This window comes from Pan paniscus, chromosome 18 (assembly GCF_029289425.2).
Source record: "Pan paniscus chromosome 18, NHGRI_mPanPan1-v2.0_pri, whole genome shotgun sequence".
Taxonomy (NCBI): domain Eukaryota; kingdom Metazoa; phylum Chordata; class Mammalia; order Primates; family Hominidae; genus Pan; species Pan paniscus.
Genome location: NC_073267.2, coordinates 29,718,691 through 29,738,478, shown reverse-complemented (window position 1 = coordinate 29,738,478; position 19,788 = coordinate 29,718,691). Strand labels below are relative to the sequence as shown.

Below are 19,788 nucleotides of genomic sequence, written 5' to 3'. Positions count from 1 at the left end.
AGATACCAAATTATAACATGCTGAGTAAAGGTTAAGTCATGCAGTTCCACACTTAAAGAATAAACTTGCTGGGTGCGGTGGCTCACGCCTGTAATCCCAGCACTTTGGGAGGCTGAGGTGGGTGGATCACGAGGTCAGGAGTTTGAGACCAGCCTGACCAACATGGTGAAACCCCATCTCTACTAAAAATACAAAAATTAGCCGAGCGTGGTGGCACATGCCTGTAGTCCCAGCTGCTCGGGAGGCTGAGGCAGGAGAATTGCTTGAACCCAGGAGGTGGAGGTTGCAGTGAGCTGAGATCGTGCCACTGCACTCCAGCCTGGGTGACAGAGCGAAACTCCGTCTCAAAAAAAAAAAAAAAGAAAAAGAAAAAGAACAAACTATGCTCTAACTGCCACAAGGGTTTTCTTTTTGTCTAGTAGCTAAACAAGCAGTGGCCTTGTTGCAACTGGACCACCAGATGGTGACTAACAGACACCTTTCCCCATTCCATAAGCCATAGCCACAGCATTGCCTGGACAAGAGACTGATTTCAGTAACTTTTTTTTTTCTTTTTTTGAGACAGAGTCTCACTCTGTCACCCAGGCTGGAGTGCAGCGGCACGTTCTTGGCTCACTGCAACCTCCATCTCCCAGGTTCAAGAGATTCTCCTGCCTCAGTCTCTCGAATAGCTGGGATTACAGGCACCAGCCACCATGCCCAGTTAGTTTTTGTAGTTTTAGTAGAGATGGGGTTTCACCATATTGGCCAGGCTGGTCTCGAACTCCTGACCTCAGCCTTCCAAAGTGCTGGGATTACAGGCGTGAGCCACCGCACCCAGCCTGATTTCAGTAACTTTCTCCTGACAAGAGGCCACTAACATGGACTGGTCCTGGCGGGTTTACAGAGGCTGCACGCTGAATGCTTTCATGCCCTCTGCTTTACCTACCGTCTGACATCCAGGGCCTCACTGTAATGTCCTTACATGTTAAGTCTCCAGCCCAAAGTGAACATGGGATGCATGTTTGTTTACTGAGTATGTGCGCGCCCTCTCCTTCATGAATATTCATAGCTCCTCCTGTAACCTCTTAAATATCTGATACAGTTTGGATATTTGTCCCTGCCCTAATCTCCTATGGAAATGTAATCCCCAGTGTTGGAGGTGGGGCCTGGTGGGAGGTGTTTGGGACATGGGGGTGAATCTTTCATGATGGCTTAGTGCTGTCCTCGGGGTAGTGGGTGAGTTCACACGAGATCTGGTTGTTGGAAGGTGTGTGGCGCCTTCCCCGCCCTCTTGCTCCTGCTTTGACGATGTGATGTGTCTGCTCCCACTCTGCCTCCCACCATGAGTAAAAGCTCCCTGAAGCCTCCCCAGAAGCTGAGCAGACGCCCGCACCGTGCTTGTACAGCCTGCTGAACCGCGAGCCAATTAAACCTCTTTTTTATTTTTATTTTTTATTTTTTTGAGACGGAGTCTCATTCTGTTGCCCAGACTGGAGTACAGTGGTGCGATCTCTGCTCACTGCAACCGCTGCCTCCCGGTTTCAAGTGATTTTCCTGCCTCAGCCTCTAGAGTAGCTGGGATTACAGACACCTACCACCATGCTTGGTTAATTTTTTTTTTTTTTATTTTTTTTTGTAGAGCCTGGGTATTACCATGTTGGGCCAGGCTGGTCTTGAACTCCTGAGCTCAGGCAATCTGCCCACGTTGGCCTCCCAAAGTGCTGGGATTACAGGCATGAGCCACCGCACCCAGCCAGACCTCTTTTTTTTTAAATAAATTACCCAGTCACAGATATTTCTTTACAGCAATGCAAGAACAGACCAATACAATATGTATATTTAGCCAATCTGTTTGGCATACATTTCTCCTCCACTCTTCCCTCCCTTGAAGTGCCTGCTTTTGGTCGCTACTGGAGGCTATGCTTCCCAGCCTACAGGCTGCAACCTTTTATAAGAAGGAAAACCTCTTAAATGGAGGAAGACAGTATTATTTTTCAGTTGACACTGGGGAAGGATGCAATGGGGGAGAGGGAGGGTGGGAAGTAAGTCAAGAGAAGGAAGAAGGCTGCCCGTGATGAACGATGCTCATGTGTATGGCCCGCTTACATACATATCCATGTGTGTTCGTGGGTGTTTGTTTTCATAAGGAAATGCTTGAAGGGCGGTCACTGAATGAAACGGGCTATTTCAGGGTAGTGGGATTCTAGCTGACTTTTACTTACCTTCTTGTTTTTTTGTTTTCTTTTTTGAGACGGAGTCTCACTCTGTCACCCAGGCTAAAGTTCAGTGGCAGGATCTCAGCTCACTGCAACCTCTGCATCCTGGGTTCAAGTGATTCTCCTGCCTCAGCCTCCCGAGTAGCTGGGATAACAGGCGTGTGCCATCATGCTCAGCTAATTTTTGTATTTTTAGTAGAGACTGGGTTTCACCATGTTGCCAGGCTGGTCTCAAACTCCTGACCTCAGGTGATCCACCCACTTTCGCCTCCCAAAGTGCTGGGATTACAGGCGTGAGCCACCACACCTGGCCTATTTACTTTCTTTCCTGTACTTTTTTAAAAATACTTTTTTTTGGAGATAGGGTCTCACTCTGTCACTCAGTTTGGAATGCAGTGGCCTGATCACGGCTCACTGCAGCCTCAAACTCCTGAGCTGAAGTGATTCTCCCACCCCAGCCTCCTGAGTAGCTGGCACTAAAGGTGCATGCCACCATGCCTCCTGTTTGGTTTTTTTTTTTTTTTTTTGAGATAGAGTGTTGCTCTGTGGCCCAGGCTGGAGTGCAGTGACGTGATGTCTGTTCACTGCAATCTCTGCCTCCCAGCCTCAAGCGATCCTCCCACCTCTGCCTCCCAAGTAGCTGGGACTACAGGCATGAGCCACCATGCCAAGCCTAATTTTTTATTTTAGTAGAGACAGGGTCTTGCTATGTTGCCCAGGCTGGTCTTGAACTTCCTGACCTCAAGCAGTCCTCCTGCATCAGCCTCCCAGAGTGTTGGGATTACAGGCATGAGCCACTGTACCAGGCTACTTTTTTGTTTTGTTTTGTTTTGTTTTGTTTTGTTTTTGAGACGGAGTTTCACTCTTGTCGCCCAGGCTGGAGTGCAATGGCGTGATCTCAGCTCACTGTAGCCTCCGCCTCCCAGATTCAAGTGATTCTCCTGCCTCAGCCTCCTGAGTAGCTGGGATTACAGGCATGTACCACCACGCCTGGCTGATTTTGTATTTTTAGTAGAGAGAAGGTTTCTCCATGTTGGTGAGGCTGGTCTCAAACTCCCGACCTCAGGTGATCCACCTGCCTCAAACTTCCAAAGTTCTGGGATTACAGGCGTGAGCCACCGTACCCGGCCAACCAGGCCACTTTTATTTTAATTCTTTCCTATGCATATGGATCATTGATATCATCAGAGAAGTCAATTTGTCAAAAGAAAAGGAATAAGAGATCCCCAAACCTCACGAGGGCGGGTTTCTTTGACCTGGCTCCTCCAGAGCCAGGGTCTGTCTGTACTCATAAGAGGTCCAGAGTGTGACAACATGGCCTTGCAACCTTGTGCTCAGGGACCCTGGAGCCAGTCCTTCATAGGCCTGCTGGAACTCGCCACCCTGGGACTGCAGGCTCTGCCTGGCTGCAATCAAGAATCCCCTGGGGCCAGGTGTGGTGGCTCACGCCTGTGATCCCAGCACTTTGGGAGGCTTAGGTGGGCAGATCACCTGAGACCAGGAGTTCAAGACTAGCCTAGCCAACGTGGTAAAACTCCGTCTCTACTAGAAATACAGAATTAGCCGGGCGCGGTGGCGGGTGTCTGTAATCCCAGCTCAGGAGGCTGAGGCAGGAGAACTGCTTGAACCCGGAAGTGGAGGTTGCAGTGAGCTGAGATTGCGTCACTGCACTCCAGCCTGGGTGACAGAGCAGAATCCATCTCAAAATAAATAAATAAAGAATCCCCTGGGGATCTTGGATTTGATCCTGGTGCCAAGGGAATTGGGTTTCTTTGGTCTGGGTAGTGCCTTGGCATCTGTATTATGATTATCATTTGCCAATGATTATGAATTTTTAAATTTCACACAGCTTTGGGGAAGCAAAGAATCTGGACTTGTTCAGAACAATCAGCTATTGACACCAGAGGCTGCCTCTGGGTTATAATTGGATAATTATCCCTTCCTGGTGCAGACATTAGTGGCTCTCTTGTGCTTGGCCATGAACCATTTGCTGTGTCCTCCATGTGGCCAAGCATCAAAAGGATAATGTTTTCATTTTTTAATTTTTGTGGGTAGATAGTAGGCATATATATGTATGGGGTGCATGAGATGTTTTAATACAGGCATGCAATGCATAATAATCACATCAGGGTAAATGGGGATCCATTACATCAAGCATTTATCCTTTGTGTTACAAACAATTCAATTACACTCTTTGAGTTATTTAAAAATGTACAATTGGCTGGGCACAGTGGCTCTCACCTGTCATCCCAGCACTTTGGGAAGCTGAGGCGAGCAAATCACTTGAGGTCAGGAGTTTGAGACCAGTCTGGCCAACATGGTGAAACCCCGTCTCGACTAAAAATACAAAAATTAGCTGGGCGTAGTGGCACTTTTATCTGTAATCTCAGCTACTTGGGAGGCTGGGGCAGGAGAATCACTTTAGCCCAGGAGTTCGAGACTAGCCTGGGCAACTTAGCAAGACCCCATCTCAAAAACAAAGCTGCAGCTTAAAAGAAAATCAGACCATGTCACTCTCTGCTTAAGGCCTTCAAGGGTTTCCTCATGCATTCAGGATAGAATCCGAAGTCCTTAGAATGACCCAGAGGGACTGACACAGTTGGGCCTGGCCTCATCCCATGGTAGTCTCCTGCTCGTTCAATTAGGCTGTGATGCACTAGTCCTTCCCCGACGTGCTCCCCAGATTTATTTCATTTTATTTTATATTTTTTTGAGACAGGGTCTTGCTCTGCTGCCCAGCCCGGAGTGCAGTGGTGTGATCATAGCTCACTGCAGCCTCAAACTGCTGGGCTCAAGCTATGCTCCCACCTCAGCCCCTCAAAATATGACGATTACAAGCATGAGCTACTGCACCCAGCCCCTAGCTTTAAATATTTAAAGCATCTAAACATAGAAGAGTTGAAAAAGTGGTATAATTGTCACTCATACACCTATCCTGAAATTCAATAATTACCATTTTGTCATATTTTCTTTGTCTGTGTGCATGTGTGTATTTTGCTGAAACGTTAATTAATTTATTTATTTGAGATGGAGTCTCGCTCTAATGCTCAGGCTGGAGTGCAGTGGCATGATCTTGGCCCACTGCAACCTCCGCCTCCTGGGTTCAAGCGATCCTCCTGCCTCAGCCTCTTGAGTAGCTGGAATTATAGGCACCTGCCACCATGCCCAGCTAATTTTTTGTATTTTTTGTAGAGACGGGGTTTCATCATGGTGGCGAGGCTGGGCTTGAACTCCTGACCTCAAGTGATCCGCCTGCCTCGGCTTCCCAAAGTGCTTGGATTTCAGGCGTGAGCCACTGCGCCTGGCCAACATTTAAAAGTTAGTTGTAAGCCAGGCATGGTGGTATGGGCCTGTAGTCCCAGCTATTGGAGAGGCTGATGCAGGAGGATTGCTTGATCTCAGGAGTTTGAGGCTGCAGTGAGCTACGATCATGCCACTGCACTCCAGCCTGGGTGACAGAGCAAGACCCTGTCTCTAAAATAATAATAATAATAAATAAATGAAATAAAAGTTAGCTGTAGATATCATGCCACTTGACCCCTATAACGACTTCAATGTGAATCTCCTAAAAATAAAGACATCTTCCCTTATAGCCAGCCACATGTCACCACCCTACCCAAGAAAATCAATAGAAATTTTCTAATATTGAGTCCACGTTCAAATGAACCCAATTATTCCCTGAATGCATTTTAAAGATGTTTAATTTCCAAATCAGGACCCAATCAGGTTTGCACATTGTGGTTGGCTCCAGTGTCTCTTTGGAGTCTCCTAGTCTGGAACTGGCACTTCACAGTGTGGCTTGGGATCAGCGGCATGAGCATCACCTGGGAATTTGCTAGAAATGCAACTTCACAGGTCTCACTCCCAACCTGAATCAAATTCTGGGGTGGGGTCCAGGAATCTGTTTTAACAAGCCAGGTGATTTTCTTTTTTTTTTTTTGAGACAGGGTCTCGCTCTGTCACCCAGGCTGGAGTGCAGTGGCATGATCTCAGTTCACTGCATCCTCCGCCTCCCAGGTTCAAGTGATTCTCCTGCCTCAGCCTCCCGAGTAGCTGGGACTACAGGTGCCTGCCACCACGCCCAGCTAATTTTTGTATTTTTAGTAGAGATGGGGTTTTGCTATGTTGGTCAGTCTGGTCTGGAACTTCTGACCTCAAGCAATCTGTCCACCTCAACCTCCTAAAGTGTTGGGATTATAGGCATGAGCCACTGTACCTGGCCTCAGCTAGTTATCTTCATGGCTGTCTCTTCCTTTTATTTCATTTAATAATAATAATATTATTATTTTTGTGGAGATAGGGTCCCACTATGTTGCCTAGGCTGCCCTTGAACTCATGGCCTCAAGTGATTCTCCTGTCTTGCCTCCCAAGGCCCTAGAATTACTGATGTGAACCACTGTGCCTGGGCTTTCTTAGTTCTGTGCTCATTAGTTCTTCTCTCTTTCTCTCCCTCCCTCTCTCTATTTTCCCCCTTTCCCTCTCTTCTGTTCCCTCTCTCCTCTGCAAAGAAACTGATTCCTCCCTTCCTGGGCACGTATTTCCCTGCCTTCATTGCTGTTAGATGTGCTCATGTGACTGGTTCTTGCTGATGGAAGGTGGGTGGAAACGACGCGGTCCCCTGTCTGGGGCTGAGATGGTTAAGATCATGGATCGGTCTTCTCCTGTCTGCATTGTTTGCTATCTACCAGCCGAGGACCCGAGAGACAGCAGAACCACAAGGTAGCGGTCCCTGAATCGCCATGTGGCACATCTGCCTTAGACTGTTATCTGAGCCGGTAATAAACTTCTGTGATGTTAAGCCACAGAGATTTCGGGGCTTATCTGTTCCAGCAGCCAGCATTACCGTAACAAACACATGGACTCTCTCTGCTTCTCTAGGCTTTCAACTAAACACAGCTGCCCCACGACTCCTAAGTTCTCATATTTTTAATTATAGAGGATATTGATTGGCTTCTCATCTCAATTGTAACCCTCCAGGAGAGGCTGTAATGGGCCCAGCTTGGGACTCCTTGGAACCACTCCTAAAATGATCAGCTATGGCTGGTGGGGACAGTCCTATGATTTGGAGATGACAGGAGGGCCCTTCACCCTTCCCTGCCAGTGAAAGGTAAGGCCATTCTTTTTTTTTTTAATTATTATTATTTTTAATAGAGCTGAAATCTCATTATGTTGCCCAGGCTGGTCTTGAACTCCCCAGCTCAAGAGGCAGGGCCGGGCGTGGTGGCTCATGCCTGTAATCCCACCACTTTGGGAGGCAAGGCAGGCGAGGAGGATCACCTGAGGTCAGGAGTTCAAGACCAGCCTGGCCAACATGTTGAAACCCTTTCTCTACTAAAAATGCAAAAATTAGCTGGGTGTGGTGGCAGGCACCTGTAATCCCAGCTACTTGGGAGGCTGAGGCAGGAGAATCTCTTGAACCCAGGAAGTGGAGGTTGCAGAGAGCTGAGATTGCACCATTGCACTCCAGCCTGGGTGACAGAGTGAGACTCCATCTCAAAAAAGAAAAAAGAGGCATCAGGTCATCCTGCCTGTGACAGGAGGGCACTGCAAAATTACATGGCCAAGGGCATGGGTAGGGGGAAGGGTGAAGAGTTAGGGCCAAATAATGTACACCTTACCTAATTTCCCACTGGAGAACACCCCCTTTCAGTCAATTACTTTGGGTGGGGCTCCAGCTCAGGGGTGGAGCAGGTGACAAAGACCTCAGCCAATCAGAGAACAACTTTGCCCATTTGGGACTACAGGCGTGCACCATCATGCCTGCTAATTTAAAATATTTTTTGTAGAGGCCAGGCACCAGTGGCTCACGCCTGTAATCCTGGCACTTTGGGAAGCCGAGGCAGGTGGATCACGAGGTCAAGAAATCGAGACCATCCTGGCCAACATTGTGAAACCCTGTCTCTACTAAAAATACAAAAATTGGCTGGCCCTGGTGGTGCACGCCTGTAGTCCAGCTACTCGGGAGGCTGAGGCAGGAGAATCGCTCGAGCCCGGGAGGCGGAGATTGCAGTGAGCCAAGATTGCACCACTGCACTCCAGCCTGGGCGACAGTGCGAGACTCTGTCTCAAAAAAAAAAGAATTTTTTTTTTTTTTTTTTTTTTTTTTTTGGGAGAGGCAGGGTTTTGCTATGTTGCCCAGGTTGGTCTTGAACTCCTGGGCTCAAGCGATCTGTCTACCTCAGCCTCCCAAAGTGCTGGAACTACAGGCATGAGCCACTGTGCCTGGTTGACTTTTCCTTTCCAAATGAACAAGTTTGGGTTGAGTTTTTCAGTCACTGAGACCAAACTGGCCCGAATGATTACACCAGTAATCTTAGCCTCAGAGGTGTGCATCTAGTCACAGAAGGGCTCGGTGGCTTCCAGTGTTCAAGGCTACTGGATTGCACAGGAGCTGTTATAGGACAAGCCCCGTGGATACTGGTGGCTCAGAGGTCTTACAGATGAGGTTTCACTGGGAACCAATCAGAACTCCCTTATTTGCAAGTAACAGACACCAAACTCGAATGGACTTGTGAGAATATGTTGGCTCATGTAATTGAAAAAGCCACTTGGGGCTGGGCGCAGTGGTTCACACCTCTAATCCCAGCACTTTGGGAGGCTAAGGTGGGGCAGATCACGTGAGGTCAGGAGTGCAAGACCAGCCTGGCCAACATGGTGAAACCCTGTCTTTACTAAAAATACAAAAATTAGTCGGGTGTGTTGGTGCGCGCCTGTAATCCCAGCTACACGGGAGGCTGAGGCAGTAGAATCACTTGAACCCGGGAGGCAGAGGTTATAGTGAGCTGAGATCGTGCCATTGCACTCCAGCCTGGGTGACAGAGTGTGCTCCGTTTCGAAAAAGAAAGAAAAGAAAAGAAAAGAAAAAGCCATTTGGATTTCAGACACAGATCCTAGTACTCATATAACGCAATCAGAATCCATCTCTCCTCATCTCCTGGCCCTGCTTCATTTACTCTGTGCCGGCTTCATGCCTGGCCAGAATCTCCCTAAGCGGTGGCAAAGGCAGCCACCAGCAAGTCCAGGCTTACATCCCACGTGCTTAGCAACTCCAGTGAAAAGAGAACACATTTTCCCCTAATAGGTACACAAGGCCAGGAGCAGCCTAGCTTGGGCTAGGGGCACACAGCTGCTGCTCCGGGATGGAATGTGCTGATTGGCTAGACCTGGGTCATGTGGCCACCCCACAGAGCGAAGGGGTGGGGTCGGCCTCCGCTGAAGGAAGGACTGGTTCAAAGGAAGCTTGGGGTGCTATCACACAAAGCAGAACGAGTGGATGCTGAACAGGCAAAAATAGCAGACGTCCGCTACATCTCATTACTCTTAGCATCTTGTGGTCCTTATTACAATTGTAATGAACTATCACTCCAAATCCTCTACCTTCTACAATCACCTCCCATTTTCCTTTTTTAAAAAAAAGTATCATTATTATTTTTTGTCTCTGTCAAAAAATAATAATAATTATTATTATATTGTCGCCCAGGCTGGAGTGCAGTGGTGCGATCTTGGCTCACTACAACCTCCGCCTCCCGGGTTCAAGCGATTTTCCTGTCTCAGCCTCCTGAGTAGCTGGGATAACAGGCAGCCACCACTGTGCCCGGCTAATGTTTGTAGTTTTAGTACATGTTAGCCAGGCTGGTCTCAAACCCCTGACCTCAAGTGATCCACCCAGCTCGGCCTCCCAAAGTGCTGGGATGACAGGCATGAGCCAACGTGTTCAGCTAATTTTTGTATTTTTAGCAGAGATGGGGTTTTGACATGTTGGCCAGGCTGGTCTTGAATTCCTGACTTCAGGTGATCCGCCCCCCTGGGCCTCCCAAAGTGCTAGGATTATAGGTGTGAGCCACGGTGCCCGGCCCCATTTTCCTTTAACATCAACATTGAATGACTTGAGCCCACATACTAAGAAAAATCAAGGCCTGGCGTGGTGGCTCATGCCTGTAATCCCAGCACTCTACAAGGCTGTAGTGGGAGGATGGCTTGAGGCTAGGAGTTTGAGACTAGTCTGGGCAACATAGCAAGACCCTGTCCCTACAAAATAGAAATTAAGACATTAGCCAGGCCTGGTGGTGTGTGCCTATAGTCCCAGCTGTCTGAAAGGCTGAGGCAGGAGTGTCAGAGGCATTTGAACCTGAGCGACTCTATCTTGAATAGGGGCTGGGTAAAACAAGGCTAAGACCTGCTTGGCTGCATTCCCAGGAGGTTAAGGCATTCTAAGTCACAGGATGAGACAGGAGGTTGGCACAAGATACAGGTCATAAAGACCTTGCTGATAGAACAGTTTGTAGGCCAGGCACGGTGGCTCACCCCTGTAATCCAAGCACTTTGGGAGGCTGAGGCGGGCAGATCACCTGAGGTCAGGAGTTCAAGACCAGCCTGACAAACATGGAGAAACCCGTCTCTACTACAAAAATACAAAATTAGCCGGGCATGGTGGCACATGCCTGTAATTCCAGCTACTCAAGAGGCTGAGGCAGGAGAATCGCTTGAACCCAAGAGGTGGAGGTTGCGGTGAGCTGAGATTGCGCCATTGCACTCTAACCTGGGCAACAAGAGTGCAACTCTGTCTCAAAGAAAAAAAACAAAGGGCCAGGTGCGGTGGTTCATGCCTGTAATCCCAGCACTTTGAGAGGCCGAGGCAGGTGGATCACGAGGTCAGGAGTTCAAGACCGGCCTGGCCAATATGGTGAAACCCCGTCTCTACTAAAAATACAAAAATTAGCTGGGTGTGGTGACGTGCACCTGTAGTCCCAGCTACTCAGGAGGCTGAGGCAGAAGAATTGCTTGAATGTGGGAGTCGGAGGTTGCAGTGAGCCAAGATCATGCCACTGCACTCCAGCCTGGACGACAGAGTGAGACTCCATCTCAAAAAATAATAATAAAAATAAAAAATAAATAAATTAATAAATTAAGAATAACAATAAAAAATGTTCAAAAAGGAAAACCAAGCCCCCTCCACAATGTCTCTGAGGCATCCCAAGATGGGGCTCCCCATCTCCTGAGTCCACCATGCTCAGCCCACTTCCTGGCTGTCCTTCTCTGCTCTTGGCCTCTGGAGCCATTGTCCCCTTTCTTCGCCTCCAAATCAAAACCTCTGTTTTTGTCCATTGCACCAAAGCTCCACTAACCCAAGGCTGGGTGAGGAACAGTCTCCTCCCCTCAGCTGCCAGTAATTACCTCTAAATTACTTTTCTTACACCCACATTTCCACCCTAAACCAGACACTAGATGGGTGTATAGATGTTGACATTTCAGAGAGAGAGATGCTGTTTGGTGACTCTCCCATGGTGATGTGACCGTAAGTTGAGTAGTCATCTATGGCTCTGTGTGAAGGGTGTCATGGGGTCTGCGATCACTCCTTCCACTAGCCCTTGCTTTGGCCCGCTTAGCTGTGACTGCTGAGGAGTTGGGAAAATTTGCATAGGCCTCAAGGAGTGTCTTGGGAAAGAAGGAATCAAGGCTACAACTCTCTTTCCTTCTGAAGTTTAATTTATTTTATTTTATTATTTTATTTTATTTATTTTAATTTTTTGAGATGGAGCTTTGCTCTATCACCCAGGCTGGAATGCAATGGTGTGATCTCGGCTCACTGCAACCTCCACCTCCTGGGTTCAAGTGATTCTCCTGCTTCAGCCTCCCCAGTAGCTGGGATTACAGGTGCCTGCCACTATGCCCTGCTAATTTTGTAGTTTTAGTAGAGATGGGGTTTCACCATGTTGGCCAGGCTGGTCTCAAACTCCTGACCTCAAGTGATCTACCCCCCTCAGCTTCCTGAAGCGCTGGGATTATGGGTGTGAGCCACTGCACCCGGACTTGAAGTTTAATGTTTTTTTTATTTTTTATTTTTTATTTTTGAGATGGAGTTTCACTCTTGTTGCCCAGGCTGGAGTGCAATGGTGCAATCTCAGCTCACCACGATCTCTGCCTCCCAGGTTCAAGGGATTCTCTTGTCCCAGCCTCCCGAGTAGCTGGGATTACAGGCATGCACCACCATGCTGGGCTAATTTTGTATTTTTATTAGAGACGAGATTTCACCATGTTGGCCAGGCTGCTCTTGAACTCCTGACCTCAAGTGATCTGCCCGCCTCGGCCTCCTGAAGTGCTGGGATGACAGGCATGAGCCACCGCACCTGGCCGGAAGTTTAATGTTATTGGAACCTTTTTTGATAGACTGATTAGTCTGGATGGAAGACTATGGACAGGGTACCAGCACCCTCAAGAAGGAATGTGCCATGATCAGGGGAGGCAACCAAGGCTAAATTAAAGGATAGAAGGGGCTACAGGGACAGGGCTAGTTCTCTTGCAGCATGTGGGTGAGATTAGAAGCCCTTCCAGCCAAGCCATGGGCACGGCAGGGCAAAAGCTTTGTAACCTGGAGGATGCCTGATATTGCCCAAGTGAATTCAGCAGTGACATGAGTGAATGGCGGAGACAGAAGCCATGGCTGCCGAAAGCCTGGGCCCCCTAGTGGCAAGTCCCGCCACTCTGTGGCTCAGTGGGGGATCTGAAGAGGTGATGTTTGTCCACCAAGCTGGGGAACCAGTGATGCTCTTTTGCCTTTGTAGATTTCTCCTCTATCCCCTAACAATCCATTAAAGTGGATGACACCCTTATCATGGCAGAGAAGCGGCAGACATTTTGAAATGACAGAGCTTTTCTTTAACATATACCAAATCAAATACTTGGGTAGCAGTCCTTTCTGCCCCGGTAGGGCTTTTTGCTGTTCTTTTTGCCCTCCCTCTCTTTTTCTTTCTGCCCCCACCCCATCATTTCATATATAATTATGCAACTTATAGAATGTCTGTTTTGCTCTTTAGAACAGCAGTCACCACGCTTTTTGGCACCAGGGACTGGTTTTGTGGAAGACCATTTTTTCACGGACCAGGGGTGGGGTGGGGTGGGGTGAAGCGAAGATGGGGATGGAGGGATGGTTTCGGGATGATTCAAGCACGTTACATTTATTGCACACTGTATTTCTTTCTTTTTCTTTCTTTTTTTCTGAGATGGAGTTTCGCTCTTGTAGCCTAGGCCGGAGTGCAATGGCATGATCTTGGCTCACCGCAACCTCCGCCTCCTTGGGTTCAAGCAATTCTTCTGTCTCAGCCTCCTGAGTATCTGGGACTACAGGCTCATGCCACCATGCCTGGCTAATTTTTGTATTTTTAGTAGAGATAGGGTTTAGTAGAGGTGCCTGTAATCCCAGCTACTCGGGAGGCTGAGGCAGGAGAATGGTTTGAACCCGGAGGCGGAGGTTGCAGTGAGCCGAGATCGCACCACTGCACTCCAGCCTGGGTGACAGTGAAACTCCATCTCAAAAAAAAAAAAAGACTGGGCACAGTGGTTCAAGCCTGCAATCCCAGCACTTTGGGAGGCTGAGGCGGGTGGATCACTTGAGGTCAGGAGTTCAAGACCAGCCTGGCCAACATGGTGAAACCTCATCTTTACTAAAAATACAAAAAAATTAGCCGGGCATTGTGGCATGTGCCTGTAATCCCAGCTACTCAGGAGGTTGAGGCAGGAGAATTGCTTGAACCTGGGAGGTGGGGGTTGGAGGTTGCAGTAAGCCAAGATTGTGCCACTGTACTCTATCCTGGGCAACAGAGCAAGACTCCATCTCAAAAAAAAAAAAAAGAAAAGAAAAGAAAGAAAAAGAAAAAAGGAAAAAAAGAGTATGTCTCAGGGGATGTGATAGGGATTGTGTGTCTTGTTTATTGCTGTTTCCTTGGCCCCGAAAATAGTAGCGGGCATGCATTCATTCATTTGACAAGTTGTTACGGAGTTCCCGTCACCGTACCAGGCCCTGTCCCAGGCGTGGGGGCTGGAGGGAAGTAGCAGTTTGCCAAACACTGCCTCTGCTCTTATGGAACTTCCATTCTAGGGGGGAGAGATGGGTAACAAACAAATACATGGTCCTGCAGGTGGTGACGAGTGCTCAGTGTGCAGTGAAGCAGGCTAAGGAGGGCTTCTCTCCACCTAGGCGGCTCAGGAAGTTTGCTCTGACCCTGAAGGAAGGGCGGGAGGGATCCCTGGGAGAGTACAAGGCAAAGTTTAAGGCTTCCAGGTGAGCACATGCTTGGCAGGCAGTACAGGGGATGGTAGGGATGAGGCTGGAATGTGCTGGGCTTGAAACTTGACCTTGACATAGGCTCTAGGCCTCTTGTGACCTCTCAGAGCTCGTGGGACCTTGGAGACCACTCTAAGGACTTCAGCTTTGATTTTTGGGTGGAATAGGAAGCCATTGTAGGGTTCTGAACATAGTGACAGATCTTATCAAAAGGATCTGTCTGGCCGGGCATAGTGGCTCATACCTGTAGTTCTAGCACTTTGGGAGGCCAAAGCAGGAGGATCACTTGAGTCCAGGAGTTGGAGATCAGCCTGGGCAACATAGTGAGACCCTGTCTCTACAAAAAGTAACAATAAAAATAAAATAGCCCAGAGCAATGGCATGTGCCTGTAGTCCTAGCTACTTGGGAAGCTGAGGTGGGAGGACTGTTTGAGCCCAGGAGATCGAGGCTGCAAGTAAGCTATGATTATGCCATTGTACTCCAGCCTGGCCAACAGAGCGAGACCCCAACTCTTGGGAAAAAAAAAAAAAAGAAGAAGAGCCTGCAGAGACTCAGAAGAGGCTCCTGCCTTAGGCCAGGGAGGGAGGCCATGTCCAGGGGCAGCAATGCAGGCAATGGGCAGTTGCTGCCTTGGGATGTGCCTGTATTTGAAGGCAGAGCCAACAGAGCTGCTCTGTTGACATGAGTAGGTAATTAGCAAATATTTGTTTGAATGAGTGTTGAATCATGAAACTCCCTACAGTCCACTGAAGCTCCCCCTCCTTCAGAACATCCGCCTTGACTGTTGCTGGAGTCTACACCCACAACCGGCCCTTTCAGCTTTCTCCTGTCCCCTGCTCTGGCCCCATGGTCAGGGAGCGTCTGTGGGCTCCTTCAAACTCGATGGGTCTCCCAGTTCCATGCTCTCACTGAGCCCAGCCTGCTGTTTGGGCAATGTCTGCCTTCATCATTAGATCACCAGCTGCCTAAGGGCAGGGGCCCTGTCTGTCCTGCTCAGTGCTGTGTCCCCAGCCCCTAGGAGGAATCCTGGTACACAAAAGGTGCTCGGTAAAAAGGTGCTGAGTGGTGAACTGGTCTGCCCCGTGCCTCTGGGCTTTTGCTTCTTTTCTGGCCAGGCTGAAGGGCTACAAGCTGAACTCCAGGCAAGGGACAACTGCCTACCCTTTGTCCCAGAATCTGGGTCCTGTCCCCCTCACGCTCAAGTTCTGAGAGGTCACAGGAGGCCTAGAGCCTATGTCAAGGTCAAGTTTTCTTTTTTTTTTTGAGATGGAGCTTTGCTCTTGTTGTCCAGGCTGGAGTACAATGGCGCGATCTCGGCTCACTGCAACCTCCACCTACCGGGTTCAAGCGATTCTTCTGCCTCAGCCTCCCAAGTAGCTGGGAGTACAGGCGTGCGCCATCGCGCCCAGCTAATTTTGTATTTTTAGTAGAGACGGGGGTTTCACCATGTTGGCCAGGCTAGTCTTGAACTCCTGACCTCAGGTGATCCGCCCGCCTCGGCCTCCCAAAGTGCTGGGATTATAGATGTGAGCCACTCCGCCCAGCCCAAGTTTTCAGTTTCTAGAGTACCTGTGTGCCCCCACCCCCACCGCCCTCTCCACCCCAAACTTGAGAAAAGACAGCCACCCAGTGGTCATTTTTCTAAACTTTTGTTTATTTTTATAGCAATCGTCATGTTTAGAGAAGTAAATAACACATTTAAAAACCTTCTCAGGGCCAAAGGATGCCAGAGTATTTACAAACACATGGAGGAAGGGCGGCAAGACATGAGGGGCTGGGGCTCTGGGGCTAGGACTCTACCCAGGACCCTGCCCCAGGCCCTGAGCCAAGCATGGACGCTGATGTCAGCCACCAGGACTGTCCCACTGGCCACAGTGTGGGCTCAGGGAACATTCTGGCAGCCGTGGGGTTCTGTTCAGTGGGCCTGGTGGAGACCCTCTAGCCGACCTGTGGCCCCGCCTCCCATCCAGGGGGCTTCCCGTGCCCCACAGGCCAGCTCAGAGGGGTCTCTGGGAAGCACCGAAGGACAGGGGGCAGTGTGGGGGACACAGGGTCTGGGACAGAGGCCGGGATGCCCTGGCCTGCCCAGCGTGGGACAGAGACACGCACACGCGCACACACATACACATACACACATACACACTGTACCTTCACAGAAGAATCGCAACAGGGGAGATTTTTTGTGTGTGATTTTTTTTTTTTTTTTGTCTTCTAAGTCTTCATGTCTACAGTGTTATTTTTTGCTATTATTTTTTGTTTCTTCGACAGTGACATAAACTGAGGTAAACATCTGTGACCAACACCTCTCCTAAGGGGCAAAGGGTCCCAGGCCGACCAGCAGAGGAGGTGGCAGCACCAGGGCCCCAACCTGGTGTTCCGGTTCTGCTCTGGGGTCAGGCTGGAGGCTGGCCCTCTGGGTGCCTCTGGGAATGAGGGGGCTGGGCTACATAACTACGGTCCCCTCCCAACTCTAACATACTAGATACTACAACGGCTGGGGAAACTCCCGAACAGGATCTTAACAGAGAGAGGGAGAGAGAGAAAGAGAGGAGAGAGAGAGAGAGTGAGAGAGAGAGAGAGAGAGAGAGAGAGCACGGCAAGGGACGTCTACTGTGGAATCTCGATTCCTAGTTATTGCAGGAGAGATCAGGATGTCGCGAGGCCTAAGGCAAAAGGAGAAGTCGCGGCTGGGAGAGGCAGCCCCGATGGGCTCCAGGTGGGCCGGGGGCAGTGACCAGGGCCTTCTCTGAGACCTGGTCCTTGGAGGGAGTGGGGGTTTGCTACTTACCTGGCATGTGGAGGGCCCATACCCACTGGGGAGGTGGAGTCTGGAGAGGAGTGGGCACAGCGGGGAGAGTGGGGCCAGGCCCTGGGGCCACCCCACACTGTTTGTAAACTGGACCCGGGCAGGGCAGGGGACCTATAGCCCTTTTTCAAGGTTGGAATGAGTGGGGAGTGGAGAGGTTGGGGCACCAGCCAGAAAGTGCTCGGAGTTCACTCTGGCCGGCCTGGCCCATCAAAGAGCCCCTCAAATGGCCCAGAACCCCAGGAGGGACCCTGGCAGGGGACCCTGACAGGGACAGCCTCACCCATGTGGTGCTTATTGCGGGGGTCCCGGGCCTCCACAGAGAGGAGCAGGGGGTCAGGCGGGGGTGCTGTTGTCTCTGTTTTGCTGCCTGGGGGCCTGAACCAACCTGCAGGGGCCTCCTTGCCGGATTTCCTGAGGGCTGTGGTGCAAGGCAGGCCTGGGCGCCCTGGGACAGCTGCCTGGGAGGACCAGGGTGTGGTGGGGGGGCCGCTGGTGAGGGGTCTGGACGCACAGTCACTGAACGCAAAGGATGGCACCCATGCGTCTGCACCCTACACATGTGCACACACACCTAGTCACACACTCGCCCCCTGGTGTCCACCGCCCCCATTCTCACACCCACACATGCAGGTCCTACGCCCTGCACACTCCAGCGCCAGAAAAGTGGGTGACGTGAGGATGGGGTCTTGGAGGTTGGCATGTTTGACCTCAAGAAACCCAGGAGAAATTTCCAGCACGAACCAGCTCGCCACCTGCTGGAAGCCCAGGCTACTACGTCTAGGCTGTGTGGCAAGGGCTGGGAGGACCTGGCAGAGGTCCCTGGGCCTGGGACAGTGCGGCTGGCAGGGGGAGCTGGGCCCTGCTCTCGGCTCCACACTCACTCCCCTGCCCTAAAGATGGGGGCAGCTGAGACCCCTGCCCTGTGAGCCCTTCTATCCCCACAAGTTGTCAGGACAATCCCTTGTGGTTAGGGGGAGGGGCGGGGAGAGAGCTCTATTTCTCAGCCAGTGCCAAGCTACCCTCCCTCCTGGGCTGTGATTTCATTTGTGCAATGGGGATGTGCAGGAGTCACTAGCTTCTCGGGGCCTGTCCCGCACATACACGCACTTATGCGACATCCAGACATTTGCTACATTTTCCAAGGGCTTTTGGCCTCTCCCCTCCAGCCTCCAGAAGGGAGGGCAGGACACAGCTGCCCTTCGCTCACTGCCCTGATCCCAGCCTGTGCCCAGGGGCCTTAAGCCCCCTCTCTGCCCAACACTTCAGTCCCTTTCTGTACCCAGGGTGGGGAGGGGGCAGAATGGGATGGCGAGGAGGAGGGGATCTGGGGTGGGACCGCAGGATGATCTGCCAGGGGGTATGGAAGGCCAGGAGCAACGAGTCCGGGTTCCAGGGCTCAGGGAGGCGTCTGGGAGTGTGGCCCGAAAGCTCCCTTGCTCCTGGCGTGTGTGTATGTGTGTGTGTGTGTGTGTTGTGTGGTGGCCTCCGAATTCTCGGGTCTGTGGGGCTTGGCTCCTCTGGGCCAAGCCCCCGCTCACCAGGCCGCGCTAGGGGTCTTTGGTGGCCCCCTCACCAGCCCGCCGGGGATGGACCAGGTGCCGGGCCGCGTCCTGCCTAGTCTACCGCTGCGCCCCCTGCCCCGCGGCGAGGTGGCTCCATTCCCTACCGCCGCACCGGGCACCGGCTCGGGGCGGGCCCGGGCTGCTCCCGGGTCCGAGGGCGGCGGAGGCGACTCAGACGCAGATCTCGATGGCCGTGGCCAGCACCACCTGCCCTTTGCTCTTGTCCGCGCGGCCGTCGGTCCGGCCGGGGGGCCCCTGGGGAGCTAGGCCGGGCTCGGGCACAGGCACAGGCACCGGCACGGGCACCGGCACCGGCACGGGCACGGGCACCGACCCGACGGCGGGGGGCGCGGGCCGGGAGCCGCTGCCGCTCTCGGTCAGCACCGTCCGCTTGAGCGGCCCAGGCGCCTCGAGGCGCAGTGGCCCGGCGGCGGGCGGGCGGTCCCCGGGGGGCTTGCGCGCGCGGTGCGAGGGCCGGCGGCGCAGCTCGGACGTGAGCTCGTGCTTGAGGAAGCGGAACACCTCCTTGGCTGGGCCGCGGCGCTCGGGCTCCAGGGCCAGTAAGCGCTGGAACATGCGCAGCGCGGGCTCGGTGAAGCGGCGCCACTGCGAAGGCAGCCCCGGCAGGCGGCCCCGCTGCCAGCGCACGAACTCCTCGAAGAAGGCGTCGGCGCCCGACGCCGCCTCCCACGGGAAGTTGCCGGTGAGCACGCAGAAGATGAGCACGCCGAAGGCCCACACGTCCACGCCCGTGTCCACCGCCAGCCCGTCGGCGCGGCCCGCCTGGCACACCTCAGGCGCCGTGTAAGGGATGGTGCCGCTCACGCGCTTGACGCGGCAGCCCACGCGGCGCGTCATGCCGAAGTCGGCCAGCTTTACGCGGCGGCACTCGCGGTCGAACAGCAGCACGTTCTCGGGCTTGATGTCGCGGTGCACCAGCTGCCGCCCGTGCATGAAGTCCAGCGCCAGGCCCAGCTGCTGCACACAGCGCTTCACCGTGTCCTCAGGGAGCCCCACCTGCGTGCGGCCGGGGGAAGCCGCGCTCAGTTTCCAGCTCTCCAGCGCCCGCCCCGCCGCCCTCCCCTCCAGCTCCCTCTCTAGCAAGGCGGTTTTCGCCTCCCACCCTGTCCCCAGTAACTGGGGCGACCGCGCAGACG

At 51.9% G+C, this 19,788-nt stretch overlaps 1 protein-coding gene across 2 annotated transcripts in view; it reads right to left on the bottom strand.

The window, feature by feature from the left end:
- Positions 1 to 15,893: 15,893 nt before the first annotated feature.
- SBK1 (SH3 domain binding kinase 1) overlaps positions 15,894 to 19,788 on the bottom strand; it is a 65,099-nt gene continuing 61,204 nt past the window's right edge. For both annotated transcript variants that reach the window (XM_034951142.3, XM_034951143.3), the window contains exon 4: positions 15,894 to 19,648. In XM_034951142.3, the coding sequence (XP_034807033.1) occupies positions 18,803 to 19,648 (846 nt within the window). In that variant the 3' untranslated portion in view covers positions 15,894 to 18,802. The remainder of the gene's footprint in view (positions 19,649 to 19,788) is intronic.